We start from the raw sequence: 23,841 nt of genomic DNA, 5'->3' as shown, positions 1-23,841 counted from the left end.
CTATAATTTTAGATTTTTAATAGTAATAGGAATCTATAATAACAAATTCAACATGCCAGCATTGTTTAAGTATATGTATAGCCTATAGGTCCTTAAATAAATCAATAACAGTAATTAAAAAAGTCATTACTCATGCCTCTTTATAATGAACATTAGAATATCGAATGTCGATATTCAAATTCAAACGCTATGCTATGATATTTATTTTTTTTCAGTGCAAATCCACCCAGCGGCGACACCCATCGCGTAACACCTCGATATGATCACACATTTAGAATTACATCGTTACATCATAAGATTGTCATTGCATATCTAGCTTCACTATCTAATCTCTAGTCTCTTCGTAGTTCAATCTATTCACTAGTCAGTCATAGCACATTATAGTCATATAAGTTATGTATCAGCACGTGGTAAAGCTTTGTAAGGTTATTTTTATTAAAAGATTCACTTATTTGATCATAATGATTCGGTATAGTGCTTAATTTTCAAATAGTGATTGATATTTATAAAAATCAATATGAAATTCACTACTAATTCAATAAAGTCTTGTACCGCACGGATTGGTACACTGACCGAGTTTGAAAGAATTCCTAACAGCAGTTTTGATACTCCTCTTGCCCTTATTTATACAAAGGTAAAATTTAGATTTTTTTTAACTTGACAAGAAGAATACAAATAAGTAAAGGTAATTACACTTTTTCAAGGCTGGTAGTGTACCACATCTAACTAAGGATGTCTTTAAAATGGTAACATCCACTCCGCAGATGCTATCTGTTTCACTCAACTCCACACTTTCAATGTTCGAATCAATAAAAGACACTAATACTGATTTTGCAAATTTTGTGTCCATGAAAGTAAGTAGTAAAATATGTGTGTTATCGTAAAATGATATTAAACCCATTAGCATTAATTTTAATTACAAACTTATTTCATGTTAGGAATATATCAGTCTTCTTACAATACATGATCCAGCATTTACTACACCATCAGGGCATCGAGAGTCTATCAATTCTGTTCCTATATGGACAAGAAGTGGAAAATGTGTATTGACACCAGACGAATACATGGATGTTGTTGAAGCATTTAAACCAGATATGTATGTCGCTTTATGTGATGGAGACACTAATAAGAATAGCAGTAAAAAAAGATTATCGAAAGCTGTGCAAAGAAGTGAAACATTCTTTGAACAATGCCTTATAAAACATTCATCATCCAAAGCATTAAAATCCTCAGAATTATTAGGTGTTGTTGAAGGTGGCTATGATAAGCAATGTAGAACACTGTCAATAAACTATTTAAAAGATAAACCTATAATAGGATACGTGATTGATGGGTTGCATAATAATGGACCAGATGTACAAGATACATCATCAGAAGAAATTCAGGAAATAATAGAACATACAGTTGTAAGTAAGAACTTCTCCACAAACATCTATTGTTCTTTCTAATGATCTATGATCTTTGCAGAATTTGTTACCCCCTGAAAAACTGAGAGTATTAATGGGATGTTGGAATCCTCTTACAGTATTAGATCTAGTTGGATTAGGCATAGATATATTTGATACGTCGTATCCCTATGTGATCACTGAAAATGCAGAGGCTTTAACTTTTTTATGTGATCACAGTAATTGTAACAATGGAGGACATGTAATATCATTTAAAAGAGAAAGGTAATGTAAGACTAACATTTAAAATTTTATCTGCAATTAATAATGAATATTTCGTTACAGATACGTGGATGACTTTTCTCCAATATGTTCTCATTGTGAGTGCCTCACATGTAAAAATCATACCAAAGCATATTTGCATCATTTATGCCTTATTCCGGTAAAAAATTAGGATCTAAATAATTGTAAGAAGAATTACTGAAACTTTGTGGAAAATAATCTAAATCGTAATTCCTAGTATATTGAGGTGGTTTTATAGGAATTAGTCTATGTAATGTATCATGTAGCGGTTTCTCAGCTTCCAATTGTGTCACCGCACAGTCACTGCATAAGTCGATTCGATCTTGGCATTCTGCACAATGCCATCGGGTACCCGTTAGTGGGTCTTCCCCACACACTGAACACTGTAAAAGAAAGGAGCTGTTGAACTTTAAGTCCATTTTGTGTACCTTGAGAAACAATTTATGTACCTTGTATCCAACGTGTTTAAATACAGGAGATGGATTTTGTTCTTTCTCAGCTTTCACTTGCCTTAATAATTCTATTTGCCTTAATTCTGGATTATCATCAATAAGATTGTTACCAACATCATCCTCCTACAAACATAGGAAATAATATTTAATAACTCGAATTGTATAGATGTGTGTTGGGAGATAACATTCAAATGAATACATACAGACTCTTCTGTAATTGGCTGTTCTTTGCCTTCATCAGGCATCGTGAAAGACATGTCTTGATGTGGAAAGAATGTAGATCGCCTAAATAATGAATAGTTACTACGTTGATGCCTGTGACCAAGTCCTTTCTTAGCATCTAATTTCATTTTTGGACCTCGTCCTGGTATAGGTAATCCAGCCCTTAAGAGTTTAATAAAGTACTTCTGTACTCTGCTGGACACTTGTTTTGGAGTTCGATTACCTGTAAAGAATTAACATTAATTCAATGATGAAAGCATAAGAAACAAAATCATACCTAAAGCATTGGCTATTTTGGTCCATCTTCTCATTTCTACTTCCTCTGGTGGATATTCAATTAAAAGTTCTTCTAATCTCCTCTGCTCTTCTACTGTCCATAACTGATTGAAAGTTTCTGGTTTGCTCTCATCAAAAGCACGTCCTCGTACTAAAATCTGCATTCATATGAATTAATATACATATGTATATCTAACAGACTTCATATTTTTACGAAATCTATACATATAGTGCAACATACCCTTCCATTCTCTTGTTCTGTTTTTGTTTGTACATGAGGCAGAATATTTCCATGCCTCGTTTGTGGTCTCATGCGAATATCAGGTGTAGCTACATTATATTGAGACCAATCAATATAAGGGATTTCAGCAATTTTTTGCGGTCCCGGTAGTTCTGGAAGCTCACCGTTTTGTATCTGAGCTACGAAAGATATCGGATCCTTCAGTGCTTTTGTACGAATTGATAAAAGCTTATCCAGATCGTCTATAGCTTGAACTCGTTGCGCTTCGAGAATGACGATCGTCTTCAAAAGTGTCGTATAATCTTTATTCCCTTTTAACGCTAAATGATCGGATTCAAAATAAAATTCGCTCGGCTCCTCGTCTTGATATTTCCGTTCCTCATCTTCCATCACTAATGAATAGTTAGCAGATTTAGCGTGCTCGACAGGTTAGATATACGCGTGTTTACTGTGACACGTGAGCTTTACATCCGCTAAACGGGATGAACACTTAAAATGGAACGTCAAATAAGACTAGCGTTTACACACATAAGTACACTTAGCTGTACTAATTGTTGTTCTATTTTTCATGCACTATAAATTTGAATATAAATACGGAAGAACGAATGCAAAAATCGCGGGAATATTTACACCAACACGATTTCACATCGCTGTAGACGTAGACCTTAAACGCATGCTCTTATCGATCAGATAACGAGACACGTGTTATGGACATTAATTCAAATACTGCATTCTACACGAAAGTATAAATGTATAAAACTAATAAAATGCGTATTATATTTAGCTGTACGTCAGTTTTTCTTTCCAATTATTATCATCCCTTCTCTTCAATATCCCAATTTGCATTTTAGTGATAAAAGAATACTGATAAAACAGACCCGACGTAAGAGACGAAAAATTCAATTTTAATAATTGTTTAAGATCAAAGGATTTCATATAATTTTTAGATTAGATAACAAAAAGTAAACATAGATATTAAAAAATTGTTATTCTCCTAATTTCAAATAGTTCCAAATCAATGTATATATAGAGAGAGCATCATCTCGCAGATAAATGATTTCGTTGATTTTCCCTCGCACCAAGTAAGCATTATTCCTTTCTTTGTTAAGTGTACTTTCGATAAAACTGTATGATGCAATACACAATCACAAAGAACATTACGGACAAGTTTAATCATCGCTGAAGAAGCATGGGAACAAAACGAGGCCACGAAGAAACGTGAGCGCAAGAGATATTGCGTTCCCATCGTGTTACCATTATTTCACAAGGATCCGAATGGAATCCGATTTATCTTATCATACGTACCTTGTTTGCATCAATAACTTTCACAATACTCCAAAAATGCGACTGATTACCAAAAAGGTGACGCACGCACGGACGGGCCTCAGACAGATAGATGGGACTTTAAATTTTATGTAAACAGTTCTTTTAACGCTTATTAATCATTCAACCTCGGCTTGAGTTATTTACCAACCCTGCAGAGGAACGTAAGAAAACTATGATAAACGCATTGTTTGAAATGCAACCTTTTATCTAAAATTGTCAGTTTACGTATCCATAGGCTCCCCCATAGATTCGTCAGAACTACCGATGGCTCATCAGCTACTGATCGTTGAAGATATCCGTGCCGCGACGTGGACAGAGTATTCTTATCACGGGATCCATCGCGCGCTTGTAGAAATAAGCGGCTAGCTGACCCGTTAACACTTCAGTCTCGTTCTGGACATCTTTCGATAACGTCACGCTGTCTTCGATCCGGCTCTAAGAAGCACGAGGAAGCCGATTCGTGTCTTCGTTACGCGCATTGAACGCAGAGCCGATCGAAGGCGGTCTGAAAATCGGGTGTGCGGCAGGCACGATGTATCTGTAAATTTGAATAAATACATCAACGATTCTGTGGCAGTGCTGGTGAATCAAATAATTTGTGCTACTTGTTGAAAAGTTAAATCGCACGGCGTGCAAAAATGGGGCAGGATATGGAAGAAAGAAATGAAAAAATTGGTCTGAAACGGGAGCTGGGCCTCTTCAGCGCAGTTAGCATCATCGTCGCTGTTATGATCGGTACGAAAACGAAACCGTTTCATATTAAAATTAATATCACTTAACGTAATTTTTCAAGCTTCTTATGTAGTTACGCCTCATCAAAAATATTAAATAACGAGTGCTTTTCTTCCGGTGCTGCGAAACGTTCATTGTTAAAGTTAACTGGCATCAATTGCTGGTATCATACTTCACATTTCCATTTATTACGTCCTTTGTTCTTATCTCATTCTTAATTACAATTTAATCGACTTATCCATTCGCGAGTCAACTTGTTGGATAATTTACGATAAGGGAATATACAATGGCGATTTATGCACCATCAGCATTTTTTCAATGCTTACACAATGGAATTTTCGTTTACAATGGTCGAACAAAAAGTCTGCAATTTGACAGAATTCAGTAATATGTAAAATAAAATAAATTTTTCATGTGCGACTAGTGCGCGAAAGTAACAATTACTTATTTATTTGAATGTAAATTCATACAGGTGAATCGAGCAAATAGCAAGAAATCAATATCGATATTATCGCGATTCAATTTCCAAAATGATAACAGAAACTGCTACTTAAATTCGGTCACTTGTATATCGTAAAACGTGTAAAATCCACGCGTAAGTGCTTTTAAAGATATTTCATTCCTTTCTTCTGTCAATACGTGATACGCGGACGATATAACAGGATGAAATATTCTGTGTACACTCTGCAAATTACACACTGGAAATAGATAACGTTTCGTTGTAAATTGTATTTATCTTCGTTTTGAACATTATTAATGCTGTAATTAATAACAAACATGAGTTATGACATCCGTGATATTCGAAAAATGTGTAACAGTAGCAATCTGGAAAGCTGCTTTCAAATCCGAGCATCGTATTTGAGAACTGTTAACTGTAATTGAATAATTGTATGGATTTGATGTAGCTTATGATCTTTAACAGCGACTCAAAGCATCGGCCGTCGCTTTCTCACAGTTCTTTGTCGATAAAGGGTTGCTTTTTAGTCATTCAAAGAACATGTATTCATTACTTACATTGAAAACGTTTCGTATAACTCTTCGAACAATTGCCTAACTTGTCTAAATAATATACTACTGATCTATAACTATATTTGTATTATTTGATGCATTTATCTTGATAAGCTTGCTAAGTAAATATTGATTTAAAAATTATTTCGAGCAAACATTGCACTACTTGTGATGAGGATGATTTTTAATAATTTAATATATTTTTTCGTAAAGCGAGACTGTGTATTTTAGACCTGATACTTTATCTGGAATATTATGATACAATCAAATGAAGCTTCTCAAACAACATCTAGATTAGTTCGGTATAATCCGGTCAATCTAGATCGAACAAGATTATCGAAAATTGAGAACAAATGCACATGATTGCGTACGCAATCCCCGTTCAATTAGCGTCCAATTCCTTCGGTTTGAATGTATGTACACTCTCGTATGTTTCACCTCTGCGCAGAAAGAAATACCGAGACCTGACGTAACATTTCGGTAATTACACGTGCAGAGGTTTGACACGATTATGAATCAAGGGGGTTAATCAGGGTTAATCGCTGACCCACACGCTCGAGCATTACGAGGCAACCTCCTTAAATATATCTAGTCAATTTTAATCAAACTTGGTAGATCGGCGAATCCGACGAATCGAACTTTTATCTAAGAACGTGATATGATATTTATCACTACCATTTTATCGGCGATATATTATTATAGTATGAAACAATATTTCGACTTGAATGAGAACACGAAACTCAATTTGTTGATGAAAGTCTTACTGATAATTATTTTTAGGTTTCTTCTGTATTTTATAGTTTTTAATGTAAACGGAATTAAAAATAAATTATTTATTTTCTAGGTTCCGGAATATTTGTGTCTCCTACCAGTGCTCTTGAGAGATCAGGATCCGTGGGATTTTGTTTAATCGTTTGGATCTCTTGCGGCTTGCTGTCTCTACTCGGAGCCCTCGCGTTCGCCGAACTGAGCACAGTGGTACCGCGATCTGGAGCCGAATATGCTTACTTCATTGAAGCTTTCTCGCCCCTTCATCGCTACGCCGGAGAAATCCCGGCTTTTATCTGTTCTTGGGTTTACGTGATGCTTTTGCGACCAGCGGAAGTGGCAGTAGTTATGCTGACGTTCGCCGAATATAGTGTGCAACCGTTCTCCGGATATTTGAAAGATCTCTCCGCGGAGTCGATGTTCACATTGAAAAAACTAATAGCTCTCCTGGCGCTCAGCTTGATTACTTACATCAACTTGACCAGCGTAAAGCTATACGTGAAAGTTCAGAATGTATTCACCGTATGTAAAATAGTCGCGTGTATCTTCGTGATTGGGGGTGGATTGTGGTGGTTGTTAACCGGACACACAGAATTATTGAGTAATCCATTCGAAGGCACTACACATTCTGCTGGTAATGTGGCTCTGGCCTTCTATAGTGGATTGTGGGCTTACGACGGATGGTCTTCCGCCGCAATCGTTACCGAGGAGATCCAGAAACCGGAAGTCAACATCCTTAGAAGTATTCTAATCGCGGTACCCTTGATTACTGTCTTGTACGTTTCAATGAACCTGATGTACATGGCTGCTCTAACGACGCCGGAAATGATTAGCGCACCGGCTGTCGCGGTTCTATGGGCGGAAAGAGTTCTGCCACCCTGGCTAGGATTCGTGATACCTCTGGGTGTCGCTTTATCTACCTTCGGATGCGGTCTTAGCATCCAGTTCGGAGTATCCAGACTTTGCTACGTAGCCGGAAGCGAGGGTCATGTACCCCGAGTTTTCAGCTTCGTACATATGGAAAAGATGACCCCTGCTGCGGCAGTGGGATTCCAGGGATTATTGGCATTTGTTTTCCTGCTTGTAGGAAACATTATTGCGCTTATAGAATTTGCAAGTTTTTTAACATGGGTATTCTACGGCCTTGCGATGTTATCGTTGATTATTATGAGACGAACGAAACCAAAAGCACCGCGACCGTATGCAGTACCGATTTCGATACCTTGGCTGGTATTGGGTATCTCTATTTTCTTGGCTGTGACGCCGATCGTACATGAACCATCGCCCAAATACTTGTTCGCACTATTGTTTATTGTTTGCGGTATTGGAATTTATCACACGTACGTGTATAAGAAAGTTAGAAGCACTTTAGCAGGTGAGGATTGTACCAGGAAAATGTTATTAATCTTTCGTTTCATTTTAATACATGTGTAGCGTTTACTCGGTTTTTTTTTCAGCGAAAGTCACGTACCTGATCCAGGCGTTATGTCTAGTTGTCGCTCCAGATAAAGAAGACTGATGTTTCATTTTACATTCAATTGTAAATAAGTAATATACACCAAAAGACGCAGTATCATAATGTTCAACAACATTTTTATTCATTTTTTTTTTAACTAAAAAAGTCCGTATTTATATAATATTTTCATACTTGTTCAGTATTGTAAAATGTTTAATAATGAAACCATATAGATATAATAAATATTGACTATAGTATAGAATTTATTGTAAAGATAATATAAAATTTAGTTAACGAATGTGTCAAATATTTATTATATCTTTACATAAGTATAACTATCCTAATATTTTAATACCAATCATTTCAATTAAATTAATATTTCACAATAACATAACAATAAATATTATTAATGTCAATTATAGTTGTATAAACATCATAATTATTAACATGTAGAACATTACAAAATATATAAAATTTTATCAAATACCAAAGATTAACGCTCTTTGGAATATATTTGTATGTAGTCAAGTCGCTAGTTCGACTGTAAAATGGAGCATATACCGTAAACTGTAAGGCACCTCTTTAAGGTTTCTTAAACTTAAGATGGATGTTTAATGCTAGGAAAGCTCAATGTACTTATATTACGTTAAGAAATCTTACACATGTCACTTCACGTAAAAGTTAAGGTGCTTTGTATAAGTCAATAGAATAAAAAGTACGTAGACGAATGTATAAAATTCGCTAATCATCTTTAGCAATTTCTCGATATAACAAATTTTTATACGCAGTAATGTAACAGAAATAGTGGAGTTATCTATTCATAGCAGTCTCTATGTAGTACGTCATATCTTATTAAAATTAACTTACATATAAATCATAACGAAATGTTATTGTGATGCACCACATTTAGGGCACGTTTGTCTTTCACTGGAACAAAAATTTGGCATTTATAATAAGCAGTAAGTAATACTTAAGTATATACAGTACTGCTGTGTTGCTCAATCACCTTAGGATTTGATGTAGTTTTTTCTGCAGTTCATTGCATAAAGCTGTTTCAGCTGCAAGGGCTGAATCCCTTTCTCTTAATTGCTGCCTTAAGTGATAAATAGTATCTTCTAATGCTTCAAAAATTGCCTACAGAAAAATAACTTATCCAATTATTTATTCCATGATACGAGGAATATAAAATTCATACAAGTAATATTTACTCTAGATTCCTCGGCTGTATCGGATAAAGCAGGTGGCTCGTCAAGGCAGAAAAATTCTCTAACACATGCAGTTCCTACAAGCACAGGACTGCTTAATATTCCATTAACAAATGCTTGGAGACCACGTATTCTTTCTTCCAAAAAGCTTGGGGCAAAATTATCGCCAAGCCACTTTTTTCTTGGTAAACTTAAATGTACAACTGGTACTTTCTGCCTTCTTAATTGTGATAATAAACGAACAAAGTCGGTATATCTTCTAAATACAAACCAACAGTCTCCATTCTTTAATTCTACACGTAACTTGTACACCTGGAAACAAATATAATATACATGTATATGTATATGAATTAGAACAGTAACACAAAACTACAAAGAGATAAAGTTCTCTTTTAACCAACCGTAAATCTAGCTCTCTCCTCCATAACTTCATATCCGACAATTGGTATTCTCAAATCTTCACCAGTCAGTGGGGGATGTAAAATGTCTGAGTTTGCATTGTCATTTTGAGGATAACTGAATCGCTGTACAGTAAATGAATTCGAATGGCCAGATCCATCAGAGTCCGGACTGTCAAGTACTCTCACATTGCCCGACTGAGAACCCCTTGCTTTACTAATTGCAAGCGTAACTTCACTAATACATCCCACAACAGACTCTGATGTGGACATTTTTTACCACCAAGAAACTAAATAAAACCATGCATACTTAAAAAGAATTGAAATCAAATTGTTATAAATCTACACCATAAAGCAATATACATTTTGGACAGAATATTGTTTATTGGATACAATAGAAATAGAAGAGTATACAAACAAGATAAAGCATACTATCATGTAATAGGAAATTAAATATAGGAATACACATATCACTCTATGCATAAAAAATAAATGACAAAGAAAACATAATGAAAGCAATATTATTAAGATTTTACATTAATTAATAAATATAATACTAACATTCCAGAGAGAAAGACTTGTAGAAATTCAACATTAACGTTACATATGTGTTAATTAAATGAAAACACTAACCTTAATTCAAATAAATAAAGTACACCGTTCTGTTTTACAATTCCTTTCTATCTACAGTGTGTTCACGGTGTAGTATCATAATTTGTAAATCGCTTATTTCACAATATCATGACATTTTCAAACTTTCAATTCATTTCATAAACGGAAGTGGATAAAGTTTACATGACATATTGGAAGTTTGCAAATATACCATCCGTTAACGACGGAAAGCCACATTGCGTTCATGCACACAATGCGAAATCGCAACTGCATTTACACATTGCACAGTATTTATTCTATGCTATTTATTATGATCAGACACCTGTAATCTTTATGCTAGATTTATTCAAAAGTGATCAGTAATGTGGTTATAAGTCTGTATATTATTTATTTATAATACAAACGTGCGTGGAGTTGCACTATGCATAAAGCTTCACATACATTCGCACATAGAGATCCGCACACTGGCAGGATGGCATACTAAGTTGTTTTTGCTACGTGACACGTTTGAGATAGTCAGGTTAAAGATTTCAATGAATTTGACAAGAACAGATTAATATAATCGAAATGACTGAGAAAAATACTAACAGTGCTTTAGTTCGGAGAGTTAATAAATTGCTCGAGTCAAGAGTTGAGCATGACAAGGTATTTACATTACGCTTCTTCGTAAAATAATTATAACTAACCACGATTTATTAATTTTCCGATCATTTTTTAGGATACATTAGAAGCTTTAAAGGAGTTGTCAACATTCTTTACTGAAAACACATTGAACTCTCGCAGAAATTTACGTAGTAAAATAGAGAGAAGGAGCCTTGCAATAAATGAAGAGTTCTTATCTGCCTTCAGGGAAGTGAAATCATGTTTAGATGACATATATCAAGATGTATTAGCTATGAATACTGCAGTTCAGTGCATGACAAATCGGTTGCAAACTACAAAAACTCAGACATCACAACTCATAGAGCAGACTGCAAAACTTCAGAATGAGAGGTAAAAGCGAATCAGGAATGAATCATTTCTTAAAAAGAAGTAAAAACTATATAGTATTTTATTAAAATTTTCAGTCGGATTTTATCTATGCATCACGAAATTGCAAATGCATTTATTGCGAATTTTCAATTGACACCAGCTGAACAAACTATTCTACATGGGTCTACCAGGGAATCACCTATCACAGAAGATTTTTTCTCTGTAGTTAATCATGTCCAGGTATAGCAATTGAAGCTATTAAAACTACTTTAGCTAAAGATAAACTGATAGCATATTGTTTCAATTACAGGAGATCCATAGCAATTGTAGAGTGCTGATGCAATCAGGGTATCAAACATTAGGTTTAGATATTATGCAGAGAATGACACTATTACAAGAAGCAGCCCTTGAAAGGCTGTATAGATGGATTCAAAATCAGTGTAAACATATTGAAAATGAACGTTTAGCACCATTATTAATTAAAGCAATGAATAAATTACAAGATAGACCGGTTTTATTTAAGTACGTATCTACAATGGATCAATCATATGAAAATGTCTATAAGTCTCAGTTAGTTTACATTACCTTATTTTCTTTTTAGGTACGTTTTAGATGAATACTGTACAGCTAGGAGAACTGCTTTAGCGGGATCTTTTATAGATGCACTAACATTAGGAGAAGGATACGTTAGTACGCCTAATCCTATTGAAATGCATGCAAATGATCCCAAGAGATATATTGGTGATATGCTTGCATGGTTACATCAAGCTATTCCCATTGAAAAGGAGAATATTCTTACTTTAGTAAAAGGCTGTGATAAATCAGGTAGGAATTGTATGAATCTTCTTTTCTGTATAGTTTTCTTATTTATTAAATTTTTTAGATGTGTCTGACCAAATTAAACAATGTTTAAGTAATATCACAGAAGGGCTTTGTCATCCTTTGAAGTCAAGGATAGAGCATGTAGTTTCTATGGATGCACCGGCGACGATATTGTATTCAGTAACAACACTCCTCAGATTTTATCACAGTATAATTCACCAAGTAATACCGGACAGTACCTTGGATTCAACATTAACGGACTTATTAATATTAAGCGAGAGAAGCTTTCTTAGCAGACTTCAGAAAGAAACGCGCATTGCGCTTGGTGAACGTGCAGAACCTCCTGGAAACGATTTAGTGCCAGCTCCATCTGTTTCCAGATTATTGTCGCTCCTTAATGAAATTCTTTCGGTGGTCAGCATTGCAGAAGATAGAGAAAAGGACATGCAACAGGTTTGTATTGTTATAATAAGTACTATTTTATTTTTGTTTATAAATTAAATGTTTTACAGATAGTATCTTGTATAATTGATCCACTGTTGCAAGAAGTCAATGAAACAGCATCCAGATTGCCCACGGTAGACATGGCTGTTTATCTTTTAAATTGTATGCATCAAATACAGTCTACTTTAGCATTGTATGAATACATGGATCAAAGGCTAGAAAGATTGCAAGCTCAGTCTGATGCACAAATAGACACACTGACATCGGAACAAGCTAGTTCATTAGTTGCACACTTAAATCTGGGTTCGATTTACACTATCTTGCAAGGTCATGAACAGGGTCCATTGTCTTCCATACCTGGAATGGACCCTTTAAGTGTAAAAGAATTTACAGTACGTAGTTTAAACTTTATTGTAAAAGAGGAAAATATTCATAATTTATGTTCTAATATTCTAATGTTTTTTAGAATAAGCTAGAGGCATTTTTAGTGATGCCAGATGTATTGCTACTGCCTCAAATAAGTTTGCTACAAAGCAATAATCATCGTTCGATAACACAAAGACGCTCGTTTGAAGTTATTGGAGCTATTTATAAACATTTATATGAAGCTTGTCATGATCCGAAAAATTTATATCAAAATCCAAATGGTTTGTTCTCAAGGACACCCGAAGATCTTTTGCAGACTTTGATTTCCAATTAAATATCTATCTGGAGAGAAGATTTCGATAAGGAAGTTAAATGTGTATGTTAGGAGTAATGAATGTGCTGAATAAGATTGTAAGATAACTTTTAATAAATTTATTAACTTATGTACAGAATACAGCTGTAAGATTTTTTGCCTAACATCCAGTTAACCCGACAAGGTTAAATTTTATTCCTCCTGATTCTATGCACAATTTATGACTTTTTATCAGCCTTCGAAAGACCGCAGGCATTTAGTTTACACGTTTCGCGGTTCTATAAGAAACGGCCAATGGACGATAACCGTTTCACCTTGAATGACGTGAAAGAGGCATCGTGAACTCACCTTTAACGATAGTGGTGGAGGTGCAGTGCGCGCGTCTTTGGACCACGATTGGCCCGGCGTTTTCCGCCGTCAGTCTTCAGCAGTCTTCAGTCTGGTGCGGTGGTGGTGCGGTGGAACGCGCTCGTGTTTGCGTTTCGTTCACGAGCCGCGCGTCTTTCATTCATACATCTCTGTGGTGGTAACCTCGGTGTCGCTTCTTATCCGCGATATACCTGCATCGGGGACGTTTCGCGAGGACAGTAGCCGGACGCGCGTGTCAAATACACGAAATGCAGACACGCTCGACCAGGCCGACGGTGCAACGTACGTTACTCGTGTAAACACAATGGACTTCGCCGTCCCATACACAAAGGACGGATAGAAAGCAGTGAGTGAGTGAGTGGAGTATAGTGTCCAAGATGGCGGAATCAAGCTATTATCAGGTGAGTCGCAGGTCCATCCACGCTCTCTTTACGAACTGGTGCGCGGTTGGTTGCCGCCCGAACGATCATTCCAGCCGCCATAATAAAAGATCGCTTTGGGCGTAATTCAGCCGCTTCGCGTGCTCGCTCGTTCGCCCTTCTTCTAATCTATTCCCGGCAACGCGTACCTCGCACTTGTCTCGATACTCGAGGGAACGTTCTCCAAACGCGACGGCGATGATTGGCGATTTCTTTGTGGACCGCGATTATCAATGCTTTGACAGAGTTTACGTTAAACGAGGCGTGACGGCTCGGCCACACACCTGATACATCGGGTTCAAATCCTTTAAGTAGTTGGAAGAACTTTCGAACCAGTCCCTCGTAGCACCTGTTTCCCATTGGCAAGTGGTATTTTCCAACGTTACCAGCATAGGTGTATAAGTTCGAGACGTATGTCAAAGTGATAATCGGGAAACGGTTGAGTATGATTCTGACAGCGGCTGATCGTACAGCATAGCTGCGAAAACGCTGGCTTTACTTATCGCGTCACGAACGAATCCCATCATCGATGATTACCGGTTCGTTTCTTCAACTCCTCTATTCGAACTCACACGAATAGATCTCCCGGCAATTTCAGTCTTCGATTCATTATTTAACAAATACATAGCAAATGTAATGCTGCACTTTTAGTTTTGTTATTTTTAATGATAACCGTAACCGATCTGTATGTATTGACTGTAAAACATTTTTATACAGCAATCTCGCAAATTTTTAATGAAGAGTTGCTTTCGGTTGTGTGTAATCTAAATATAAAATGATACACACTAGTCGGCCTACGTGTAGCATACTATATGATCGTTGGTTCTATTTTCTTGCGGCGATTAATCATAAACGGTATAGATGGCTATGATTAGAATTTTTGAAGGGTGAAACTTTTCCACTCTCTCCTGCAGTCGAGAATCAAGGATGGGAATATATCACCGTGACAGGTATTAGGCATTCCTTAACTATGTAGCTTTTTAAACAATAATATTTAGATCTACATATCTCATACCGTTTCAAGATCGATATATCTGTAAGTGTTTTAATAGTGAGCTGATTTTTATCTTTGTTATAACGATGCTCGTGACGATTGTTGACCCCTCGGGATTATTATGCATGGCACGTATATTACGGAATCCGTGAAAATAGCTCATGCGTCAGTGTGTCAAACGCACACAGCTTTTGCTTGGGGCTCGTTGTTTCTTCAAATTGATTCACCCACCTTAGATCGTTTTATTTTAGGTCCCCGTGACGAAAATTGCCATTGTGCTGAACACGCGAACTACGAAGTTTCGTGAACATCTAACTATTAGAAAATCTTGTTTCCTTTGCAACTTTGGAGAAGATGATTGAATAATCTCCTTTGGAATCGTGTCGTGATCGGATTTAACTGCAAGAATAATCGCGCAGGGTGTTTCAGCGCAATGCACGAACTATTTCTGGAATCCGGTGTCGCCAAAGTTTCGGCTTGGGCAACCTGTAGGTGTGTCAGCCTTGCGTGGCGAACGGTCACAAAAATAGGGTACTTCTGACTCATATTATTTGCCGTAAAGATTACCGGTGTTTGCCGGCCTGATCTCATACCGTTGCTCCTGAATCTGTGACACTATACAGCTTAAACAGCTTGGAATCTAATGCAAACTTTAGTATTCGGTTGGTAATTGGATTTAAGGCAAAGGTAAATGATACATCGCTCTATGCTCGGCGAGGCCGGATAATGCTTTCGTTATTGAAAATCGGCGTTATCGCTTCGTTGACGATAAGAGATAAAGCATCAGCAAATGTCTTCAGTCATTCTACAGAGGCCCACTAATAAGCACGATACGTAGAGACCGCTATTACATTTCGTTGTTCTACGTCCCTGTGTGCGTATGAATTTCACGGAAATTGAACTGTGTAGGAAAAGTAGCGTGGCGGGAAAGTGACACGTTCGCGAAGATTGCAAGATCGTCGCGAAGGAAAATAACGTTTCGTAAAATCGTAGTTTTCCGCAACAGGTGGTTGTAGAGCGTGGCTTACAATTAAGTACAGACCGGATGCGATACCACCGAAGATTTATCGCTTTGGATCGATATTTATCCGTTTCGTTGTGCCAATTACGTGGGACGAGCATTTACAAATACGAATTATATTTCTCGAGGAATAGCGAAACATTAATAATACGCGATCTCTGTGAACACCGGTGAAATACATTTATCGTCAGTTGCGTAATGTTATTTGTAATGTTCGGTGTTCAATAGGAAAGTTGAACAATGTCGTTTATTTCGGTGAGCAACGAGGGAAAGAAGTCGTACGTGTGCCGGTGTTTGCCAGTAACAAAGGCTTGCAAAACCAAATATTTTTGGAGCTGCATTACTCCCTTCTTGGTACGTGTGTATAATGTACCTACGTGGGCTGCACTTAATGTTAAATGTCTAACGCGCGTCATTGATAAATCATTTCACCGTAGGTACCTAGACGGAACATGATACTATGTCAATATTTGTTCCAGGCACACATTGTGTTCGTGCATAGTATAAATAATATCGCGCATTGGCAAACGATTACAACCGAAGATACGCGAATGAAAGTCCGGCAAAGACTCAGTTAGCAAAAGAAAAATTGGTCTCTACAAATTCGCATGCTATGTCTACAGTTGCTTTTATTTTTTGTATATCCAACGTTATCACAGATGTTATCGGGACTTAACTGTAACATTCCACATTCATCCCTGGGTGATTTCATTCTTACTTATCCGTGAACCCCGATCCTATGACTTCATTCATTACTCACAATTCATCTTTGGACTTTCATCCCTTACTGATCTGAAAATACACCCTACCATTCCCTAAATCTACATACCAGATATATGTCTTGCATTGTAAATCAGGCAGGAGCTCGTTTACTCCAAATTGTCCTCGGACAAAGTTCTACATCGCATTGAATATTATCGCTGCGAACTTTAGTCTCGTTAATAGAATATGTTAGAGTTAGCTTCATAAATTATTAAATACGTCGGAATACAATAATTTCAACTGTTCCGTTTAAACATATTAATTGCGGGACATGAGATAGCAGGATGGCGTCGGTGAGTCGAACGCGTTTATCCGACGATTAATTAGCGGCCCGTTAGTGGGCATACAACGGGTACCGATACTGGGAACGATACTTATTTTAAGATCAATATTTCCCGCGGTCGGGCGCGAGTTTATTACCGTGGCCAAGCGAGCCGACAGCGGTGCGCACATCCGCCACGACGCGTCAGGCAATTTCCGGCGACGCCGCAAGAGGTGTATTATATTCCGTGGATATTTTTCACCGCGAAATTCAGAGACCCGTCCCATCCATCCGACAATCGTTCTTCTTCGACGTTCCCGGAAAAATGCAAATGTCATTGCCAGGATTAACCGGCATCGAAATAGACGCGAACGTAGGACGGCGGATGGCAAACGCAAACATAGGTACTTATTAGCGGCCGCGTTAACGGGGTTGAATACGATAATTTCAGCTTTATTATGACAGTGTAAAAAAATTATGGCGTTATATATTCCGTTTTTACGCATTACGTGTGTCTACTTAAATGATAAACAAAAATATCAGCGTCCATTAAATCAGCGATAAATGCGTTCGGCGAACTGGCTAATCTCAATAATTTATCGTTCTGCTTTCTCTGTTTTTAATACGTACGTTCCACGACGTTGTCGAGGGTAGGACGAAGATAGAAGAAGAATCGTACGAATAATCGAATTTCGTATCTGTTTCAGGGCGATTACATCAGGCATCCGGTGTACGAACTGTCGAACAAGTATGGAGTGGCTAGCAGTGACCAGGTGCCCCTGCCGGCTCGTCTCGACGAGCTCCGGGAGCACATACGTCGAGAAATACGCAAGGTATGTCGAGTTTCTGTTCGTCCTTCTCCAAGCCCTGCACCTCTTCCCGGGACTTCTCTTTCCCTTTACCGCGATATGTACACGGTAGCACGACTCCCGCGAGTATAATCCCTCGTACGGCAGAGAAGGCGTATATCCTTTTCTCTGTTCTTCGCTGCTCGCTGAACGTGTAGCCTCTCCTCCGTGGCACCTCTCCTTTGCTGTCTGGCCAAGGGAGGAAAAGAGAAATCCGATATGTGTCAGGCCACCGTCGATCTGTGGCACGCCCGTTGAAAACCGGCACGATCCACGTGACTAATGGATCCGGGCCGGAATTTATTTCCAAAAGAGAAAAAAGGAAGAACCCGGGTCTCGCTCTTTCTCCTTCGCGGAGCAGCAATGAGATAAGAAATTACGGGCCCTTACTGCGTATGCCACGAGCGCTAGTGTTTAAAGAGCACCTTTTCGGGACCGGTTGATCGTAAATCAATAACGGAGTCGCTTCGTTACAGCGGAATGAACACAGGTGTCTTCGCAGTGACGGGGCTTATTACGCGGGATGATTTACAGAACGGCGGGGTTATTTGTTATTAAGCAAGGATCAATTAGTAGCTGATTTTAAAATATCGAAATTGTGGCCGGGAACGGGAAAAATAGCAAATGTTCAAGGCGGTTTTATTCTTGTTCTACAAAGTACTTACGTGCAATTGTGCAATTTAGTAATTACTTGAAACCAGTCGTATTCTGGCAAAAAGTATAATTGCAAGTTAATGTCGGTGTAATCGTAAGCCTGTACTCGTGCATTATCGTTTGTTTACGTAACGTCTTCTCTGTGGAGGTACTCTTGCGCGTGTAAAAGCATTCATAAATCTTGTATGACACGTGTATGTGTATCTAGACAAACCGAGTAAAACATTTTACTTCTCTTCCGGAAGACAGATAATTATTTCATTAAATACAACTCGTAGACACAAATGCCATTCACGGGTCGGTTGTGATTAGATGATACGGTGCTTGGTCAGGTGTGCTCGTTTGGGAAAAGTCGTAATAAATGTAATGGGAGGTAATAGAATGAAAAGATAGTTGGCATGGGACCCGTGTATAATTTTACGTCTCATTTGCTCCGGGAAAGGAGTGGCGAGTGGACACGCTCTAACAATAAGTAGCAATCGATAGATCAATGATAACGATCGTGCTTGAATGAATCCCGTTGGAGCGAGATTTTGCTTTCCGGAGCGATTTGGCGACCGCGTCCATTTCTTGGTGATGATCGATGCACGAAATTTTTATACGAAAATGTTCACGTGTTCAATTATATGCTCGTTTCGTTGCAGGAGTTGAAGATAAAAGCTGGCGCCGAGAAGCTGAGGGAAGTGGCGACCGATCGTAAAGCGCTGTCCGACGTGGCGACGATCGTGAAGAAGTCGAATAGTAAATTGAACGAGCTACAGGCTGAGCTTCAGCAGCTGGAGAGTCAAATTATATTGACGCAGGGCCAGCCGCAGTCGCCGCAGCAAAATCACTCGAACGGTCAAGGTGAGGCAAAGAGTCGCACGGCCGACCACGGCAGATACCATCTTTGTATTCACCTTAATGCTGCGTGGCATTGACCGAGAGGATAAGACAGACTCATGCGCGCCTAAACGGGTTTTATGTAATGCCGCGTGTTAGACTTCGTGCCGATCAATTACCGCTTCGGCCTGGCGGTTCGTGCGCGGCCAGCATGTATCGGCCGCTCGAACCGAACCAGCCATCGATATCACAAACGAGTCCAAGGATTTTTCGGGTCGACCGTGCAAAATCGAAATTTTAATGCACGAGGAATTTGTGGGAGTAAATGAAGGATAAACTGCTCGATACATGAGCCGAGTCGAGCAGTTGTAGAGTCGATTTATCCAATTCTTATCTAAAACACCTAAAGCACAGTTGAACAGGCAGTTTGTTATCATATGTTTTTATGTTCCTTCGTAAAGTGAAGTCGGAAACGACCACATAACTATTTTTTTAATGCATCAATTAATGTTCGCGCTTCTTTGCGAGCAACTTATCGATAGATCGTAGTAACGGTGAGTACGTTCCGGTACGTTCCCTTCTCCGTCGTTAACGAGCAGTCACTTAATAACTCCACCCGCTAACGAGCCGTCGAGACGACGTCTTCGGCTTATATAAAGTTCAACCGTGCGTGCAAGCTACCGCTTTATTAGCACATCGGATCCGGCAAATCGAGCATGTCCAACTTTCCGGAACTCATAACCGTTTTCCTCGGCGATCGTTGTTACGATTATACGATTCGTGATTCACTAAACTCTCGCTAAAAATTGCTCGCGCCGACTCATCCGCCTTTCAGAATAAAACTTTCCTTTCGACTGCGAGAAATATATTCCGAGTGTGGAAAAAATTCAATCTGCTCGTTTCGCGACCGATTCGTTTTCACGCGCTATGAATCACGGATCTGTCTGGACTTTGGAACGCATTAGCGCTTGGAACTTTTGCAGAGGGATTATTCTTAACGGTTCGCTCGATGCACGAGACGCGCGTGCATATTTGCAGTCGCAACGATACATTATTCCGGAAACGGTACTCTCCTGGCGCTTCCAGTCATCGTGGCTGGTCATTTCCCTCGCTTTCAATGCTCCGACATATATATAATATACTACGTAGCCAGGCACTCGCCTGACATGAAGAACGATTAACTCCGATCTTCGTAATTGGGGGTCATGGTACTCTGAATAGTACGTAGGGTACGTCACGGGCGTAGCATCGAATTTCAAGTGTTCCGTTTATCGCGCGATCGCGTTCTTATCTTACTATCCATGCTTGCAATCTACTAGATTAATTCATTCCTCGGGAATATTGAGATATGATGCTTAGACAGTAGCATGCGAGATAGGTTTTATAGTTCGCGATTAACCAGATTGATTCTTTGAAGAGGAGACATTCTTTCGTTTATTTAATCAACTGCATAGCTGGCAGGTCAGTGGTTCGTAACCAACCAATCTAAATGAGACACGCATGTCATAGATTTTTCTTGATTGATTGAAAACAAATTGATCTGCTGGTGTTACATAAAAAGTATTTCACCCTACTGTTCCACCCTGTTACTCAACAAGGGTGAAAATGAACGATACAAGACGTACGGTGATGTATATGTTCTCGAAATTAGTTTTGTTCTCGATTCAACCTTGAAACACGAGTTATGCCACTGACTGGCACTTAGCTATCTATCGGTGCCGTTCCGTGACGAGCCCGAGGCTTCGTATATTCGCTCGCGACTAGCAAGCAGTCCGAGTCTTGTGTTCCCTGTTTGAATTGACGGTAAGTGGTAGCATCTATTTATACCGTGGACCCAGACGCTCTCTATCCACTCCAGTTAAGTCAGTCATCATATGTACGTTTCTGGGGACTAGCAACCTGCCTTCGGGCTACCTCATTCAGCTTCATCTGAGACGGGTTATGCCATTCAGAGCGGTTTTAACAATGCGGCTTCAGCTATGTACCACACCAGGGTTCCTGCATTGTTACCTCGAGAAATAACTGCTTTAGATACCCGGGGCTCCTCCTTAAAGCAACCCCTTATTATGCGGACAATTATACGGCTACTTTACCGTTTTATCCCTTGACGCGGTGAGCCGACGCTAATTGTAGCATATATAAAAGTTTTTCTTGGAAATTTAAATGTCTACAATAGAAGTAAGCATGTAACATAGTAACAGATTCAGTTGATAATAATCGAAATGAGTTGTGTACATTTTTAATGTTGGTTTTTCCGCGCATTAGTCATCTCGAAATTGTACAGATAACGCGATAAGGAAGTGAAGTTTTAAGAAAAGAATGTTGACTGTGAAAGAGAAAAACGTGAACAGACCAAAAGGAACTATTTTTAGTTCCTTTAAGTTTGATTAACTACTTGAGACACTTCTCGCATCTTCCAGCGACACTGTTTCACACGCGTCGTTGTTTCTCATGCTATCGCTTTCGTTATCAATAACAACGAGAGTGCACGAGATTAGAATAAGATATCGTGGATGGTACGATTCAGGAGAAAGTACAAATATCCCCTCTTCTCTTTCGGCTCGTGGATACGCCGCCGTAAGAGAAGCAACGTAATCGACCAAGGTTCTCGTTCTCTTTCCAGCTCTCCGAGTCCCGAGCCGTGCGCGCATGAATACTTACTCTCCGCTTGAAGAACAGTGAAAACGCACTTGTACAAATACGTACGCGCACATAACGCGAGCAACAGCGTATTACGAGAGCCGATCGGCTGAGCGATCGCTCGCGCGGTGTACCGTTCCACGCTCGCGCGTATACATTTAGCCCGCGGCCTCTGTCCGCTCCGATGTGAATCGAGATCGCGTCTCAAGCCGAACCCACGCTTTCGCATTCCACGCTGTCCCGAGTATCGAGGAGGAGGGCCCCGAGGCTCTCCGCCGTTCTCGTGTCCCTCTTTAAGGGACCTACTACCTGCTTCCTCCCGATTCCTCGGCGAGTCGAGCCGAGCGAAATCGCGGGCGACAATTTCGCGGTCGGCCGAACGTTAGAAACTCTCAGCAATCCCGTGGCGGATAATAGAGATATCGCGACACGCATGAATTGTACTCCACCTCGAAAATTACGATCATTTCGTTATTCAGCGCGTACTTATCGAAATGACGGCCAATTCAGCAATTTCCTTTCTTCGCGAGCGCGCTGCGCTGTACGCAAGGACTGACGCGACTTTTCTATCGATCGTTTCGACGGACGTGAACGTTTTACGTGTGTAAGTACAGGCGAAATGTTCGGTGAAGGCTTGTTTCGCGCCGCATAAATACCCGTAGCGTGAGAAATAATTGGTACATAATGCTGCAACTTGTTCGCAGATTTCATGCACCGGATTTCTGTTTCCGATCGGCCCTCAAGACGCATGTATCGACGTCGACGATGTACGCTATGATTTGTTATGTCTCTTTCTCACCTGTTATCGCCTTTTCGCGTGATATTTGTACCGAGGGTGTGAATTGCTACGAAATAAATGGGACAACGTTGCGTAATACGTATGTTCTATAACGCGAATCACGTTGTAACGCACGCGTGAGCATGTATATGCGCGCGGTGTAATCCGGATCCCCCGGATGATCTCGATGATGTGGCCGGAGGACTAGCATAAATGACTCATCGATCCGGCGGAGTTAAAGTTAAGAGGATCGTTTCTTTCTTCAGAACTTCGTCGACGTTTGCGAAAAATTCGTATCGCTGAGCCACGCTCTGTTATCCTTTCACCGGGTGGCCTGTAAACCTAGACCAGCTTTATTGCATACAGACTCGGTTTTACGCGCGTTCGAATCTCAACGTTTACCGGCGTGTAACATCAGCCTATTTTTGCCCCGCGTTTCTACACCGCGTGTGTACGCAGCTCGAAGGTTACGCAATTTTTTCGGCCCGGAGAAACTGCACAATATTCGCTAGAACGTTTGACCAAACACAGTCACGATGATCGAACTGCGATCCTTTAAGGCTTTTCCGTGGACTTAAGTGAATCTCTTCATGAACCACCGTATTGAGTTGTCCGGAAAATTCGTGCCGATTTTAATAGAAAATTTATTGAATTGTGTATAATATTCAAAATTCGTTTCAATGTTTAGTTTAAGAATGTATTGGCTATACAATCAATCCCAAAAGTTTATGCACTTTAGAAACGCATTTTTTAAAAAGAAATCAGACGTCGGAAGAACATTGCTAATAATAAACAACAAAAAAAAATTTTCGATTTTTCCGAGATTTTTCCAAGGGGTACCCCTTCAATTTCTTCCAAATTTTCGTTTTTGGCCAATAACTCCCAAACCATTGGACATACGGAAAAATTGCATCAGACCTTTCTTGTAGAGGACGACGAGATCTACAATTTCCATGTAAAAATTTTTCGCT

General features: G+C 39.1%; 6 protein-coding genes across 11 annotated transcripts in view; 4 read left to right on the top strand and 2 right to left on the bottom strand.

Annotated features, from left to right (window-relative positions):
* Positions 1 to 148: 148 nt before the first annotated feature.
* Positions 149 to 1,812, top strand: LOC108625762 (queuine tRNA-ribosyltransferase accessory subunit 2; the record flags this gene model as incomplete). The annotated part of the gene is made up of 5 exons (XM_018026023.2): positions 149 to 634; positions 705 to 854; positions 939 to 1,406; positions 1,468 to 1,670; positions 1,731 to 1,812. Coding segments are annotated over exons 1-5 (1,020 nt in total), but the record flags the coding sequence as incomplete, so codon positions are not given.
* Positions 1,813 to 1,819: 7 nt separating this feature from the next.
* LOC108625761 (Ada2a-containing complex component 1) lies at positions 1,820 to 3,813 on the bottom strand. Its single transcript, XM_018026021.2, has 5 exons — positions 2,880 to 3,813; positions 2,640 to 2,796; positions 2,344 to 2,585; positions 2,138 to 2,263; positions 1,820 to 2,071 (listed from the first exon to the last, which is right to left on the bottom strand). The coding sequence occupies exons 1-5, from the start codon at positions 3,267 to 3,269 to the stop codon at positions 1,820 to 1,822; spliced, it is 1,167 nt and encodes a 388-aa protein (XP_017881510.1). The 5' UTR covers positions 3,270 to 3,813.
* Positions 3,814 to 4,188: 375 nt separating this feature from the next.
* Positions 4,189 to 8,373, top strand: LOC108625760 (b(0,+)-type amino acid transporter 1). Its single transcript, XM_018026020.2, has 3 exons — positions 4,189 to 4,940; positions 6,790 to 8,088; positions 8,171 to 8,373. Exons 1-3 carry the CDS (start codon positions 4,844 to 4,846, stop codon positions 8,230 to 8,232), a joined length of 1,458 nt encoding a protein of 485 aa, XP_017881509.1. The 5' UTR covers positions 4,189 to 4,843; the 3' UTR covers positions 8,233 to 8,373.
* A 137-nt stretch (positions 8,374 to 8,510) lies between these two features.
* Snx16 (sorting nexin 16) lies at positions 8,511 to 10,814 on the bottom strand. 2 transcript variants are annotated; one of them, XM_018026046.2, is made up of 5 exons: positions 10,406 to 10,814; positions 9,776 to 10,081; positions 9,378 to 9,686; positions 9,176 to 9,303; positions 8,511 to 9,096 (listed from the first exon to the last, which is right to left on the bottom strand). In XM_018026046.2, exons 2-5 carry the CDS (start codon positions 10,043 to 10,045, stop codon positions 9,057 to 9,059), a joined length of 747 nt encoding a protein of 248 aa, XP_017881535.1. In that variant the 5' UTR covers positions 10,046 to 10,081; positions 10,406 to 10,814; the 3' UTR covers positions 8,511 to 9,056. The 2 variants fall into 2 exon arrangements, with proteins under 2 accessions (XP_017881535.1, XP_017881534.1); XM_018026045.2 differs by having other exon boundaries at positions 9,776 to 10,062.
* A 48-nt stretch (positions 10,815 to 10,862) lies between these two features.
* Cog6 (conserved oligomeric Golgi complex subunit 6) lies at positions 10,863 to 13,440 on the top strand. 2 transcript variants are annotated; one of them, XM_018026043.2, is made up of 8 exons: positions 10,863 to 11,029; positions 11,103 to 11,377; positions 11,452 to 11,596; positions 11,667 to 11,878; positions 11,958 to 12,181; positions 12,240 to 12,631; positions 12,691 to 13,014; positions 13,089 to 13,440. In XM_018026043.2, exons 1-8 carry the CDS (start codon positions 10,952 to 10,954, stop codon positions 13,320 to 13,322), a joined length of 1,884 nt encoding a protein of 627 aa, XP_017881532.1. In that variant the 5' UTR covers positions 10,863 to 10,951; the 3' UTR covers positions 13,323 to 13,440. The 2 variants fall into 2 exon arrangements, with proteins under 2 accessions (XP_017881532.1, XP_026670042.1); XM_026814241.1 differs by lacking the exons at positions 12,691 to 13,014; positions 13,089 to 13,440 and having other exon boundaries at positions 12,271 to 12,398.
* A 270-nt stretch (positions 13,441 to 13,710) lies between these two features.
* Pkn (serine/threonine-protein kinase N) overlaps positions 13,711 to 23,841 on the top strand; it is a 27,028-nt gene continuing 16,897 nt past the window's right edge. For 2 of the 4 annotated variants that reach the window (XM_026814239.1, XM_026814238.1), the window contains exons 1-3: positions 15,947 to 16,458; positions 17,836 to 17,961; positions 19,275 to 19,476. In XM_026814239.1, the coding sequence (XP_026670040.1) occupies positions 16,345 to 16,458; positions 17,836 to 17,961; positions 19,275 to 19,476 (442 nt within the window). In that variant the 5' untranslated portion in view covers positions 15,947 to 16,344. Of the gene's footprint in view, positions 14,072 to 15,946; positions 16,459 to 17,835; positions 17,962 to 19,274; positions 19,477 to 23,841 lie in introns of those variants that run through there. The other 2 variants (XM_018025975.2, XM_026814240.1) reach the window with 2 other exon arrangements.

This window comes from Ceratina calcarata, unplaced genomic scaffold (assembly GCF_001652005.2).
Source record: "Ceratina calcarata isolate Rehan_Ccalc_2016 unplaced genomic scaffold, ASM165200v1 scaffold369.2, whole genome shotgun sequence".
In the NCBI taxonomy this organism is placed as follows: domain Eukaryota; kingdom Metazoa; phylum Arthropoda; class Insecta; order Hymenoptera; family Apidae; genus Ceratina; species Ceratina calcarata.
This window is presented reverse-complemented; position numbering and strand designations above follow the sequence as displayed.

Bases quoted from the DNA above. Each gene is read 5' to 3' on its own strand.
- LOC108625761 (XM_018026021.2), bottom strand. From the start codon at position 3,269: ATGGAAGATGAGGAACGGAAATATCAAGACGAGGAGCCGAGCGAATTT. The intron at 2,797-2,879 runs GTATGTTGCACT...ATATGAATGCAG, and splicing joins CAGAACAAGAGAATGGAAGG to ATTTTAGTACGAGGACGTGC. The intron at 2,264-2,343 runs GTATGTATTCAT...CTATGTTTGTAG, and splicing joins AGCCAATTACAGAAGAGTCT to GAGGATGATGTTGGTAACAA.
- Snx16 (XM_018026046.2), bottom strand. From the start codon at position 10,045: ATGTCCACATCAGAGTCTGTTGTGGGATGTATTAGTGAAGTTACGCTT. The intron at 9,304-9,377 runs GTAAATATTACT...ATTTTTCTGTAG, and splicing joins ATACAGCCGAGGAATCTAGA to GCAATTTTTGAAGCATTAGA. The intron at 9,097-9,175 runs GTGATTGAGCAA...TTTTTGTTCCAG, and splicing joins AAACTACATCAAATCCTAAG to TGAAAGACAAACGTGCCCTA.
- Cog6 (XM_018026043.2), top strand. From the start codon at position 10,952: ATGACTGAGAAAAATACTAACAGTGCTTTAGTTCGGAGAGTTAATAAA. The intron at 11,030-11,102 runs GTATTTACATTA...ATCATTTTTTAG, and splicing joins CAAGAGTTGAGCATGACAAG to GATACATTAGAAGCTTTAAA. The intron at 12,182-12,239 runs GTAGGAATTGTA...TAAATTTTTTAG, and splicing joins AAAAGGCTGTGATAAATCAG to ATGTGTCTGACCAAATTAAA.
- LOC108625760 (XM_018026020.2), top strand. From the start codon at position 4,844: ATGGGGCAGGATATGGAAGAAAGAAATGAAAAAATTGGTCTGAAACGG. The intron at 4,941-6,789 runs GTACGAAAACGA...TTTATTTTCTAG, and splicing joins CATCGTCGCTGTTATGATCG to GTTCCGGAATATTTGTGTCT. The intron at 8,089-8,170 runs GTGAGGATTGTA...TTTTTTTTTCAG, and splicing joins AGTTAGAAGCACTTTAGCAG to CGAAAGTCACGTACCTGATC.